This window comes from Melozone crissalis, unplaced genomic scaffold (genome assembly GCF_028551555.1).
Source record: "Melozone crissalis strain CALT ecotype California unplaced genomic scaffold, PUWL_Pcris_2 ptg000019l_1, whole genome shotgun sequence".
Taxonomy (NCBI): Eukaryota; Metazoa; Chordata; class Aves; order Passeriformes; family Passerellidae; genus Melozone; species Melozone crissalis.
The window spans coordinates 20,860,667-20,874,699 of NW_026535797.1; the positions used below are offsets into that span (position 1 = coordinate 20,860,667).

Here is a 14,033-nt window from a genome sequence, read left to right on the forward strand (position 1 = left end):
GCCGGTCGCGGCCCGCCGGCTCCGGGGCGCTGCGCGTCCGTCCGGCCGCTGGGGGAGCCGCCGCGGCCGCGCCGCCAGGCCGCCATCTTCCGCGGGGAGGGAGCGAGGGAGGGAGGGACGGAGCGAGGGAGGGGCGCGGGGCCCCGCCCGCCTCAGCGCCGGGCTGCGCTCGGGCCGGGGTCCCGCGGCCCGGCCGCGCCCCGCGCTCCAACACGTGGCCGGGGCTTCCCCGCGGCCGCGGGCACCGGCGGTGCCGCCGTGGCTGCCCGGCAGCGCTCCCGGGTGGGATGGCCAGGAAAGCAGTAGGTAGGGATTGCCGCTGCTGTGGCATCGCCGGCAGCAGCCTCCCGAGAAACACAAACACGCACGGTGCAATTTGCTACGTTAAAGCGGTGGAGGAAATTGTAGTAGGAAGCCAGAATGGGATGTGAAGCCACATCACAGAAACATTTATTCTCAGGGGAGGCTGGACGAGTGGACAGCAGTCCGGGAGTGCTATTACACGGTCCTGCTTTTGGATCAGCTCTGGAGAAAGAACCCACCACGCCGCAGAGAGCGAACATGTGGGACAGGTTAACATGACTGGGACCTGGAGCAATCAAAAGCGACAGAAGAAAAGGGAAAGCAGGTGCTCAGGGAATAAGGCCTCATGTTGGCAAAGTACTGCTTCCCATCCTGCTGTCAGAGGATTGCTGGCATCTTGTGAATAACTCTCAGAAAACCCTCCAAAAGGCAATGCAATATTATGTAGATTTGCTGTACAGGAACATGCTCCTCTATTAAAAAGTTTGAAAAGCTCAAAAATCATGGTTTATGGACACATTTATAGAGGATTTTTAATCTTCAGCTTATCAATTTGCACCTGAAGCACTGATCAGACTTCTGCAAGCCTGTTAAGCCCATGTTAGCAGGTGAATCAAATAACTGAAGAAAAACAGACAAAGCTATGAGCAATCATATCTTAGCATACTTCAAAAGCCTGTTCTGCCTCTGGCTGACAGCACCCCCACCTCAGCAGAGGTGGATGAGGCAGCTGCTCCCACCACCTGCAGTCCCATCTCACAGGTCTATGCTGCCAAAATACCCAGCAGCACATATTTAACACGTGATTGCATTTCTGTTGAGTTAACCCAAACACGTGCCACAGTGCTCACATCAGATTAATGTCACCCCCCTCCCTGCAGCCGTCCCAAAGCTAGTGTGGCAGCAACAGGTGATGCCCAGTCTACCACAGACCTTGCACTTTTCAAAACAGCTGATCAAATCTGAGCCAACAGAGGGACTATGCACTATGTGGCAGCTCAGAACTTTGTGTCATGTGCTTGTAGCATTTACCATCCAGTACTACATTCTGTGAAATGGGATTTACCATTTCAAAGTACAATTTGATAGTCTGGTTAAAAAAAAAAATAAATTTCTTCCTCAGTCTAACCTATCTCAGTCACAGCAAGGGAGGGAAATCAGTGACAGGAGGGTATGTTGTACACTATAGTTTGCTATACAGGCAGAAAAGTATCAGCTTAAAACTCTAGCTAAATGTGCCATGGAAAAAACTACCCCAATTTTTGCCCCATCTCTCCAAACCCCTCCTCAAACCACCAGCACAGAATCCACCTGCTTTCCTTCTCATTTCGCCACAAAACAACTCTCCATCCCACTGACCTCACTGCCTTTCTAGCTACCTCATATGTAACTCCCTCTACTCACCTGCAAGACACCTCCAACCCCATCTTGCATCTCCACTCTCTTCCTCACGCTCCAAACCACCCTCAGTGCTTGGCTTTATGACTCCCATCTTCTAGCTTACCATATTGCTCCGTGCCTACCTCACTCAGCATGTGCTATCCCTGGTAACATTGCACTTCACTGAAGCAATTTCTCTTTCTTAAGGTCACATAAACCATCTTTGCCTGGATATTCCATTTAATGGCTCAGGCCTGTTTCTTCCCAAAGGGAAAGTTGAAGTAGAAGATTAAATGTCTTGCTGTTTCTGTTGAGGCTCAATACAGTCTTTGTAATAGGGATGGAAGATTTTTACTGATACTATAACAGATTAGAAGGTGTTAAAACTTGCTAACTTACCATATATAAAACAATTTCAGCATTAATACTTTTTGAAATTAACAAGACTGAAATCTGTTTACAATTCTTAAAAACATTTAAGACTATCTATACCAAGTTTGGCCCTTTTTTATACAAGAAAAATATGCTAAATCTAAAGCAATGAATTTCAAATGCCACTTTAAATAGAACATATCCTTTTTTGTATAAGTATTTTTTTCAGTTTATTTTGAACTAGACATGTAGCAAGAAAGAAAGAAACAAACAAATGCTTTCTGGAGCAGGAACAACCAGACGGCAGTGGCACTGCTCTGACTCTGATGTAACCTATAGCACGTTCCAATGTAAACAAGCCTCTGAAGCAGAGCCCTGGTGCCATTTCTGCAGGCTGTCCTCTGTTGGTACGAGCACTACTCTTTCCCACAGAAGCATGAAGGAGAAATAAACCATGATGAGACAGTATTTCATTGCAAGTACTGGCCAAAACCCAAGTCTGCCAACATGCAGTCGTATGATGCATTAGCAAAATGGTTTTCTGTGAATAAATGTCATCCTGCCCATCCATTCATAGATAATTATGGTAAAATTATATAAATTGTAACAAATTAGGCACAGCCACCTTTCCCTCAACCCCATCCGCCAGTGCTTCAGAGGACCCTCCTGTAGCACAAGAAACCTTCAGAATGAGATTTTATTAACTTAATTATAGCCATCCTTTCCTTGTAGCCAGTCTGCCTTAAAACCCACAAACATATGCATTTTTGTTTTCTAATACTTGTTAAGTACATAAGAATTGGCTTAAAATTCTTTAGGGCACTACACACCAACCAGTAAATTCCTACTCCTTACCAGCAGGCAAAGAGGTGGTGAGGAGTTCTGGCAGGTGAGGAGTTCTCAGGCATCAAGGATCTCAAGGGAAAAATTCATAATCCTCCACTCAAGCTGCTTTAAGTGCCCCCAAAGGATCACCTTTCTCTACCCTTAAATAAATGTATACCAAACCCAAATAAACAAGCATTCCAGGCGCATTAATCTGCAGTCCCAAACCTTTCAAATTCTCAGGCAAAAAAAAACCACCTGTGATGTGCAGCAGCAAGACCACCTTAGCTTCTCTGCAGCACTGTTCATCAGTCTCTTACAGCAGCTCTACTGAAGTCAGGCTTATCTGCATGGACAAATGGGAAAGCTGAAGCACAGAGCACATACCTGGCTTATCTGCAGTCACCCTGCAAAGCCACAGCAAACCCAAAACCAGATCACAAATCCAATCATTAGTAAACTGCTCTGTTTGGTTTTCTACGTTATCAATTACCCATAAGTAAGAGGTAACAATTTTCATAGTAAAATTGAAAGGATATTGACATTCAGGGTCCAATTCTGCTCATACTCTCCCCACATCTCACAGATACTATAAGCACAGGAGCATTCTGCCAGGCCTCTGTGCCACTAGCCCAGCAAGTGAGAGCAGAGCAATCCTAGTTTAAAAGCAAATCTACTTGGGCATAAATAAAAGCTATCATCAATTACAAGTCTCCCACAGAGTAATCTACCTGTGTATACAATTATGCATGTGCATAAATTAGAAGGGAACTAAAAAAAAACATGTTCAGACACTCATCTTTGGTAGGAAGATAGCAAAACTTGATCTAATAGGATGAACAGATTTTAAACAGCTATAGCAGAGTAGGAAGTAAGGTTCTGGGACTATCCCTGTTTGCTAGCTCAATACTGGAGCTATTACAATACAGCTAATACAATACAATCCTAATCCCTGCTGTCAGCTAAAACATAAGACATAAAAGAGGCCCCATATGTACGCTACACTAAATATTCTTGACCTGTTAGTCTGACTATTTCGCTTTCAGCAAGTGTTTAAATTACTCTTATCCTAGTTAAAAGAGTTCCTAAAAACATGGGATATCACCACTAATTTTATGAGTACCTTCCTAGTGCTTATCGGCTCATATTGCTACATATCTTCAAAGATCATCAAGACAGGATTGACTGCTTCAGGAGAAATCTTACCTGATGAATGCTCCTGCCTCCTATGTCAGAAATGACAGCAGAACGTCTCTTTGCTCCCGAAATAGCAGGAACCATTTCTTCTGGGCACGAGCAGATTGCCTTTAGTCCCAGTAAAACGGACTATAAAACTCTTACCTTCTCCCTTTAAACACTAAGGACGATTTTTTTCCTCCTGTTTCATCAGGCAGCAAAAGTAATCATCTCTCTAAGCAGCACCAGCTGACACCTATTTACTGGGTAATTGCTGCAGTTAAAGGGGATTAAGCACAATGAACTCGCTTTCAGCGATAAGGCAAAGCCACCCTGTCCCCTTTGCCACTTCCCAGACACACCTGGGAAGAGTTCAGGGGAACGGAGGCCAGCCAGGCCTGCCAAATGGGGCCCGCACGCTAGCTAGAGCCCCTTTGCTGCAGCCAGTGCCAAAAGGAGATGTGTGCCCCGCACCATGACAGCAGTGACTGTGATGGCCAGGAGATGTGTGCCCCGCACCATGACAGCAGTGACTGTGATGGCCAGGAGGTGTGTGCCCCGCACCATGACAGCAGTGACTGCGATGGATAGGGGATGTGTCCCCGCACCATGACAGCAGTGGCTGTGATGGCCAGGAGGTGTGTCTCCACACCATGACAGCAGTGGCTGCGATGGATAGGGGATGTGTCCCCGCACCATGACAGCAGTGGCTGTGATGGCCAGGAGGTGTGTCTCCACACCATGACAGCAGTGGCTGCGATGGATAGGGGATGTGTCCCCGCACCATGACAGCAGTGGCTGTGATGGCCAGGAGGTGTGTCTCCGCACCATGACAGCAGTGGCTGCGATGGATAGGGGATGTGTCCCCGCACCATGACAGCAGTGGCTGTGATGGCCAGGAGGTGTGTCTCCGCACCATGACAGCAGTGGCTGCGATGGATAGGGGATGTGTCCCCGCACCATGAGAGCAGTGACTGTGCCGCACACGAGGCCCGTGCAGCGCCTGCTGCAGCCTCACGGCTCAGCCGCCTGCCCTCAGGAGCAGCTGAGATCTGCAGGGTGGGAATAACCGAGAAAGGGCAAAGCAGCACAGGCCCGAGCAGAACAAAGCCCACCCAACGGGGCATACATGAAATGCTAACAACGAGAGGCAGTATAAAAACAAAACGAGTTAAATCCAACTAACTTTTAAATTAAGAAATGATGCTTACACTGCTAGACCTGACAAGTTCTGTGCCTCTGCAGAAGCTAGGACACAAAATACACTAGTTAACAAATAACTAAATCACAACTTGAGATCAGCGTGTTTACATCAGGCAAACCAAATAGCAAGATAGCTTCTCCCACAAGAAGAATCTTAAATATTGGTGAGGAAAACAATGACCAGGAAAGGAAGTAATAGCATAGATTTGCCAAGGATCAGGCAATTTGGAACAAAAGCAAAAATTCCCTGTTATCCCTGGTCTGTCAGGGAAATGCCATAAAGGTAATTTTAACAGGTTCTGTAATCCTTTTGTTTTTAATGCTAGTATTCTCCCCTCCCCCCTTTTAGGTATGGTCCCACTTAACTTTTTAAACATTACATTTTTAAATGACACAGGAAAAAAAACCTCCTCTGTCAATTGATTCTTTATCCCAGAAGTACCAATTTCATATTGCTCAGGAGAATAATGTGACACTTCAAACTTTACACTGTTTAAATGTTATTTTATTAAATATCTTCAGTTCAAGGTTTCATTGTAACAAAGCTATGAAGGTTCTACCAACATTCAGACCAAACAAACAAACACTAGCTAACTTTAATTATTTCTATATCATGCAAAAATTCTGCATCAAATGCCTTCCATTTCCTGTTTAAAATGTGATATTTATAATATATATTATATAGATGCTTACATTAGCCCCATAAGAGAACATTAAGAATGCTAAAGGTGTACAGCTGTGTTTGATAATGGCCATACCAAGCTAAGGTTCTCATTAACTTAAAAGGAAACAAAACAAAAAAAAAATCCAAAAGAGTTTGTCTCCAAGACTGTGCAAAAACAAAAAAACCCAACAGTTCTCTTCTTTTAAATTTTTTTTCTGAAAGATGCATATACTTAATACAGAGGGTTCTCTTTTTTAACTATTAATAATTATCAGGTAAAGAGACAAGGAAGATCAGACCGAAAGAAGGCATGCATAATGTTTTGTATTTATCTTTTTTAAGTGGCATAACTGTAATCTGTTTGCTTTCTTTGTGGCTTAAAAAAAATTCTGAATGAAATATCAAGGCTTTTTACTTTTCCACTTCAGTCACTGTCTTAAAAATGTTTTGAAATAATAAAATCTAGTGTTTGCCCCCCCCATGGGTTCAGTCCCCTCCTCACTCCTCCCCTGGGATAGCAAAGGGAGGAAGAAAAGGGTGTTTGCTCAAATAAACCTGGGAAGAGTGGATGGCCTTTTCCTTCATCAGTGGTCAGCTGATCTAATCCTGGTGTGGGATAGCACCTCTCCAATAAAGGGAGCAGAGCGCTATCTGCTGCAAAGTGACAGCTCCACTTTGTGCAACAGCTTTAATTGTCTGCCTTTTATTGAATAAGGATTAACATTGCAAATTCTCTTTCTTCTCTTCTATAGTCTGCTAAAAGATTGCCACACACTTAGTACGCTGTCACAGAAATAATTTTAACTCACTCTAGAGATCCAAAAAATTATTAGGGGTAGATAAATTCAGGTAAAAGCCCATTCCAACTTCTGCAAGTGATGCCTTCCCTTGGTCAAGACAAATCCCATCAGGTCTGCCAGAAAGGCCACCTTCTTCTTGGGGCTAGGCTCCCTCCTTGGTAAGGTCAACAAAACACTTCCATATCTCCCACCCAATGAATAAAGGAACTGAACTCCTTTTGCAGCAAAGAAAAGAAAGGAAAATGAATTGGCCCAAAGGACGAACATCAGATCACGTGTTCATTCCCTTTCCCCTCTGCTTCATGAGGTATCCTCTAACACCCAGAGGCAACACGGGGTGGGGGGTGGCCTGGAGTCCTTCAGCTACAGCTTTTGAGGTTCTGATCTGACAGTTTTCTGTGTTACAACATCACTGTAAAAAATAGAAAAATTACCCAAATAAACACTAGGAAACATGACACTTACAAACATCAGATGGGTTAGTGGTGGGGAGAAGCACCTGGCTGGGGCTGCTGGCTCCCACTGCTATTTTACTGGAGACCAACAAATCATACAGGAGGCCAGGTAACCCCTTTAATTCTACGGGTGCATATATTTCAGTATAAAAAACACACGCTATTTATGCCTCATATAGGAGTGTATGTGCAAGTTTTCATGAAGAACATAACACTAAGTTTTTTGTCTGCTTCCTAAGGAACATGTGTTCTGCAGCACTGTGGATCCCAACTACGCTACTAAAAAGAAAAAAAAAATAGAAAATCCCATACAAATACCCTCTTCCTCTAAAATCTCTGCTCTTAATGAAATGGTTTTTTAAATTAAATAAGCTGGCTTCAAAACTCCATGTTTGTCCAGGTAGTGGCTGTTTCTAAAACCAGTATCACTAAAGAGCGAGCTTCTATTCAAGTTAATTAATTGGGTTAATAATGGGTTACTTAAACCCATTTTTAAATCCCTACTTCCATCTTTAGTTTTAAAACAACATTCCATTTTGTTTTATTTCTTAAAAAAAAAAAAAAAAAAAGGAAAAAAAAAGAAAAGAAAAGTCTGTTTTGGGATCCAGCAGCCGAGCAACCAGGTCTCCATAGCGTTCTTGCTGTGCAGAAACCGAAGAAGAAACAGGCTGAAGTCAGACTGCTGGGCAACAGGAAGAGAAGCACCTCCTCTCTCTTGAACCCCAGTCTTCACACTGGCTCCTCTGGGGTCTCCTTGCCACCTCTCACCGACTGTAGCTGCAGCACAGCCCGACTGTGGTATTAACTTCCACATCGCTCTGCGGAGCACAGTTCAGCCATCCGCTGTTCAAGCCGCCTCCTTTCTTGCTCTCCTTCTCTCTTTCTCTCCTTCACTTTTGCTTTCCCCCTCACTTCATTTCTGAAAGATGTTCCGGCTGCTGCCACTTTCTTAGCCCTGGGGGAGGGGGCATGTTGGACAATCTGTCATTTATTTAGCATTATTCCTGTTTTTTTATTCTTTTATACAAACAACATGTCTTTTTTTTTTTTTAGATTTAAAAACACCTTCGTACAGCAGAAACAGACACGATGGATCCATGGAAAACAACAGAAAGGCAGTGCCCGGAGCATCAGATGCATGCAGGGTTTCGTGCATTTGGCTGCTGCCTGTTTGTAATTTGTATTTATTTTTTTAATGTCAAAACAGACATGACCGTTGCTGTCACTCAGGCACTCCAGAGCTGCTTGCTAAGAAGATATTGCCCTCCAGCTGAGTATCTCCACAAGTTGCTGCAGTCAGGAAGAGGTAGTGTCCACCCAGAAAGGAGAGGGGAGAACAGGATGGAAGATGGAAGGAAATAAAGCCATATATTAGCTGCACACAATTAAAAAAACCACGTTTTCTACAGGTTATTCGGTGTAGGTAGAAACCCCTAACACAAGACAAACTGCGGCTCACGAGGAGAAATCTGAAGGTAAGAGGCACTCACTTCCCCTTCCAGGGGGCTGAGAGTGCCAGTGAAAATTAAGCAATTGCTAAAATGTATTACATGCTGCTTTGGACAGCCCTGAGCCCACCCTCTCATAGCCAAGACCCAGAAGCTGAAGAAGTTTCCTAAGGAGTGCTCAAAAGCTCTGGTCCTAAGGAACATTTTCTACCTCACTTTCCATTGGCTTTTGCCCTGAACGGAAAGATAATTATATTTTTGTTAGGGTTTTCATTTTTCAAATCTTCAGTAATTTTGTCTCTGAACTTACCTAACATTTAAACAAATGTACGAGCTTCTCTGCAGTTTTGTGAAATTGTAGCCCTTGTGACTGCTTCTAGCAAAGGCCCTTCCTAGTTAACCCTCATGTGCCAAATTACTGGATTTATTTTGATCAGTTTTGAGTCTGGGGTTTTTTCATGTCTGTTTAGCATTATCCTGTCATGAAAGTGTAGCCAAACTCTTCCTTCTACTATTTCTTAGTTTGCAAATCTTAGCAGAATCTCCCTTATAAGTCTTCTCCCTTCTTGGTTCCTACTCTCTCCTTACACAGAAGTCCTCTGATTAATATCAAACTTTTTTTCTGGCTGCAGTTTCCTTTTCAGATGATTTACCCAGAACTGAACTCTGCCTTCCAGGTGAGAAGAAACCACTAATTTCTATTTAAACATTCTTACTCACCTCATTCATTCTTCATCCTTAGCTTTCACTGCACATGGGATAACACTACTCCAAAATGATTCAGTGCATTCAGATGGGGGCTACCCACATGGACCCCATTTGTAATTGCTTGTGGGTATACCTCCTCCAGAACCCAGAAATGCATGCAAATACTTCAACTTCTATTAGTTTACAGGGTATTTTTAAATATTGCTTTAACCAACATTTTGTGGTTTGGAAATACTTTCTGCTCTGCAGTTTTCAGAAACCCTCCAGCACATACTTTTGGAGGACTTCAGCGTTTTCACAGCCAAGAAACATACCTCTTCTGCAGCAGACTTTCCATTCCTAAATTTCCTCAGAAGTCACAGGCATAGTCACTGAGCCACACTGATCTTTAATTTAATAATTTCTTCTGCATCATTTTTTGGACAGACATCTCTCTCAACATTTCTGTGATGAAATCTGACGCAAGTTTTTTTTTGTTTTCCTGCAAAGGCTTTTTCCTTCTCACTGCCTTACTCCCTGGAAATTCAGCTGATTTTCCAGCTCCCTTGAAGCTTCCCTGCTTCTGGTGCCCCCAACTGGCTTCTGCTTTTCAAATTCCATCTGTGACCTCTCCAGCTTGCTTGTGATAGTTCACATTCCTTCCCATTGCCTTCAGTAGGATTGAATCCCTCACAACACATGAATATAAACTGCTCCTGGCTTAGTACCAAGTTGTTCACAGAACTAGGACTCAAGTAGCAGCTATACTTGAGTGGTTCATCCTTAAATGACCACATAAAAAAAAGGTTGCCTCCCAGTTGGAAATGTTTGTTGTGTTTGCCCTTAAATAGAAAATACTTAGTAGAAAGGTCCTAAGATTAGGAAACTTTGGACTATAAAATGGATGTAACATGTATTTCAGCATAAAACAAAAGGATGCAGAAAGACTTTGTACATCTACATTAAGGCAATAAACAAGAATGCCTTAATGCTGAAGAAGTAATTTGATCTGATGTCCTTCAGGAGCAAGCAACAATCATTTTGTCATGACATATTTTTGAGCCAAAGTTTCTTCCAATTATGAATTGTGGCAAGTTAATTGGGGGATATTTTAAATCCTCTGATATTACTGTTTCTTTAGATTCTTTTCCCCTCTGAGTTTTCTCAAGGTGGTACGTTAAATACTTTTTACTTATCGGAAAATCAGTAGTAAAATTTATATGAATAAACCCTTACCCCTTATGGCACAGAAATTGTTCTGTATGGACTCTACAATATCCTTTCTAGAAGATGACATAATCATCAAAAAAGTTCTCTGAAATGACCCCCAGCATCGAAAGGTAGATGTGAAAGGGCCAACCTGTGCACAGCATGAGATATTCTTCCTCTCTGCTCCAGACTAGCCATTTGTCCAAGCACAGACCTGAGCACCTGGGAGGAAGCACAGCTGCTACAAGGGTACCTATGCCCAGGAACAGCTGTCTGGCACATGACTCCCATTTGTCAGGAGTGGCAGATAACCCTACTGAGTCCAGAGGACAGGACTTAAAGGAACACCTTCGACAAGCCAAAGTGTTCAGCCGTACAGACAGCTAAAGATGGTTCTCTGACAGCCAGCTAAACGGCCCTGAATGCTGAATTCCCACAGGGAGCAGCCTCAGCCGTGTGCGATGAGCTCATACCCGTATGCGATCCTCACTGGAGAGGTGCTGCAGGAGCTCCAGAGCAGTGGTAGTGCACGTTGAGCCACTTGCCGTCGCGGCGGTGCCAGACGCGCGTCTCCTCAGACTGCGTGGTGCGGGGCCGGCCCTGCCCGTCGATGTACTGCGTCAGGCGGATGTAGGCGATGCACGCCGCGTCCTCCCCGATGACGTGCACGTGCGGGTTCAGGATGGTCGTGTGGATTGGCTTGCTGTTCTTCGACAGTACTGCCACGACATGCAAAACCATGGGGTTCTTTTACAGCTAAGCAGGAACAGCGTCCCACATTCTCCAACCTCTTCTATATTCTACTCACCTTTCACTGCATTCTGGAATACCACAAAAATTGGTCCTGCAATTTTTCAGGAAAAAGTCCAAGCAATTCTTACCCCTATCACCTGTTGTTCTCGCTACGAACTGTACACTTACTGCCAGGAATCCCCTGGCCCCTTTGCCCCCACTTCCTCTGCTGCTGTGTCTTCAGTTATGGGGAAAGAACTTTCACTGACAGAATATCGTTGCAAAGGAGTCAGTAATCAGGAGATCTTTAAGCTAGGACAGCATTAAACACATCTCTAACTCAGAGAAGTGTTAGAATCACTCCATAAATAGGCTGTTGAGAGAGACAAAGTCTCTGCATACTTAGAGAACTACATTTGCCCATACTAAGGACCTTGACCTAACCCCCAAAATAAAACAGATTGAACAGCTCAGGATTTAAATTTCAATTATTTCATCCTGTGGAGACGTCCAGGGAGGGAGACAAATCCCATAGTATAAATGATAGCATTTCTCCCAACTCTTTCCTGCCCCAGACTGACAAGGTGACTCTTGTCTATGTAAAAGGTTCATTAGGTGTTAGAGAGCTGAAACCATCCAGGGAAAGTTCAAAGCGAAAGCATCTTTATGCCTGATCATTCAGTATGTCTACCCCAAACATACATGTTGCTTCTACCAAAATCTGACCATTTTTTCCATTTTCATATCAGTAAGAACTCCAGTGGGTCAAACTTTTAAAACTCCTCCAGTCCATGCCAGGTACAAAACATTTCCACCTTGTATGCCTAGCGTGAAGGGATCTGGGGGTTAGAACTGAAATTGTTGCTGAAGAGGCTTTTTGACAGAAAAGCTGCTGGCTTTTATGAATGCATCATAACCCAAGCACAATCAAGTTCCTGCTTACTCTGATAATCAGTAACAACAAGGCAAATTTTCCTCCCCAAACGTGACATAAAGGAAGAGGAGAGAGGAAGGTGTTGGAGTTACAAATCTACCCACTCACAGTTTTCAAAGTAAAACTTATGGAAATCCATTCCTTCAACCAGGTTCCCCAGTGCTTCAGGTTCAAATGAGGTCAAGCCAGGATCACAGATCTTTCTGCAAAGAAAAGCAGCAAGGTTTACAGCTTGCATTTGAGCCCAAGAGCTATTCACACAGTGAAGTGCTGGTATGCCATTTGACTCACACCCTGTGTCCACCTAACTACATCTCCCTACTACAAGAAGTAAGTTCCTGAAGACTCAGCCCTACCATAACTCAAGGAGCCAACTAGATGGCATTTCACATGAAATAAATTTCTAGGTTACTGACTTTCCTTTTATTCTCTTTCTGCTCGTCTCATTGCCCTCCCCTGCACTTTTCTTACAAACCCAGGACATTTTCCTATTGTTGCTCCTGTTGCTGTTTGCTACCTGACTTGATATTCATTTAGAGCTCTACTACTTCCATCCTAACTGATGTAGGCTAAGAAGGATAAAACCTTTTACCATTCCTGACTGTGTGACAGCTCCTCATACCCAGGAGCCAGAGCATCATTTGCACACAAACTGATAAACAACCTGTCAGAAAGCATCTCTACTTACGTATAAGCCTCAAAATCTCCATTGTTGATGGCCTCTATCAGCTGCTCTGTTATCTTAATGATCTCTTGCTTACGCACTGTGAACAAGAAGAAAGAGCAATTTAGCTGTGCTGAGGAGTTCAGTAGAAATATGAGGCTAGTGGGTGCTTCCTACAAGCAATCTGTAGAGCACCATTAGTCTAGATCTCATAGGATGCTGCTCCCTGCATTCTGGAGATATGCAGTTAAGGCAGCCATCCACATCAGAGTAGGGGGGCAGTGGTATGAAAGGGAAATGGTGATCCCATAATGCAGGGAGAAAGGAAATAAAGAGACCATATTAATTTTCTTTTTTTTTTTCTTCTAGAAAGGTCTAAGGCACCAGAAGTGTCTCCTAAATGACAGCCAGAGCTGCTTCTGGGGAGTCTGACCAATGAATGCCAGTGGCCTCGCCCATGTGAAGTACGTTGGCAGCTTAAGACGTGGAAAACTCTCACCACAGTAGCCATATACAAATGGCCACCACACAGATCAAGCCAATTGGAAAGAGTTTCCCAACAACTTGCCTATCACCATCATCAACACTTCAGCTATTGTGAATGCTGCAAACAAGCAACTGGGACATGTAGGGATGGCTTGTGCAAGCTAGAAGGATGACAGCAGCAGGATGGATGGGAGGGATGAGCAGGTCCTAGCTATGTCTGAGAGTGCACACTGTTTCTCAGGCAGTTACCTTCTGCCAATCCCTATGGCACAATTCTTTACAGCACTGACAGCACTGCCATTAAGCCAACCCAGCACACTGGACTTCAAGATGAATGAAGACAAGGGCTGTCTGTCTACTGTTGTCTGGGCCTCATGTGGCCAACACCTCTGCACTCTCTTCTCTTGCCCAGGCCCCATCCCCTCTGCTGTGCTCCATCATCCATGCTGATCTCCTGAATTAATAACATTTACAAAGTTTCTATTAGGTCTTTTAAACAACACAATTATAGTCTATGACTACTGCGTGCACCATACCTATGCCTGAGCCTATATGCACATATCTCTTCAGCCTTCCCCACACCTGTAGGTAGACTCTTCTGCACATTATACAAGCATTTAAGAGGTTCCCTAGCATTATTTTCAATGTTATCAGATAATATACAATTCCTACCACTAGAAGTGCCATTCTTGTGC

The 14,033-nt window shown here is 43.9% G+C and overlaps 1 protein-coding gene across 14 annotated transcripts in view; it reads right to left on the reverse strand.

The window, feature by feature from the left end:
* Positions 1–5,752: 5,752 nt before the first annotated feature.
* CAMK2G (calcium/calmodulin dependent protein kinase II gamma) overlaps positions 5,753–14,033 on the reverse strand; it is a 118,222-nt gene continuing 109,941 nt past the window's right edge. For all 14 annotated transcript variants that reach the window (XM_054276531.1, XM_054276527.1, XM_054276522.1 and 11 more), the window contains 4 exons: positions 12,877–12,952; positions 12,297–12,391; positions 10,996–11,241; positions 5,753–8,468 (listed from right to left, as the gene is read on the reverse strand). In XM_054276531.1, coding sequence (XP_054132506.1) covers positions 11,009–11,241; positions 12,297–12,391; positions 12,877–12,952 — 404 coding nt within the window. In that variant the 3' untranslated portion in view covers positions 5,753–8,468; positions 10,996–11,008. The remainder of the gene's footprint in view (positions 8,469–10,995; positions 11,242–12,296; positions 12,392–12,876; positions 12,953–14,033) is intronic.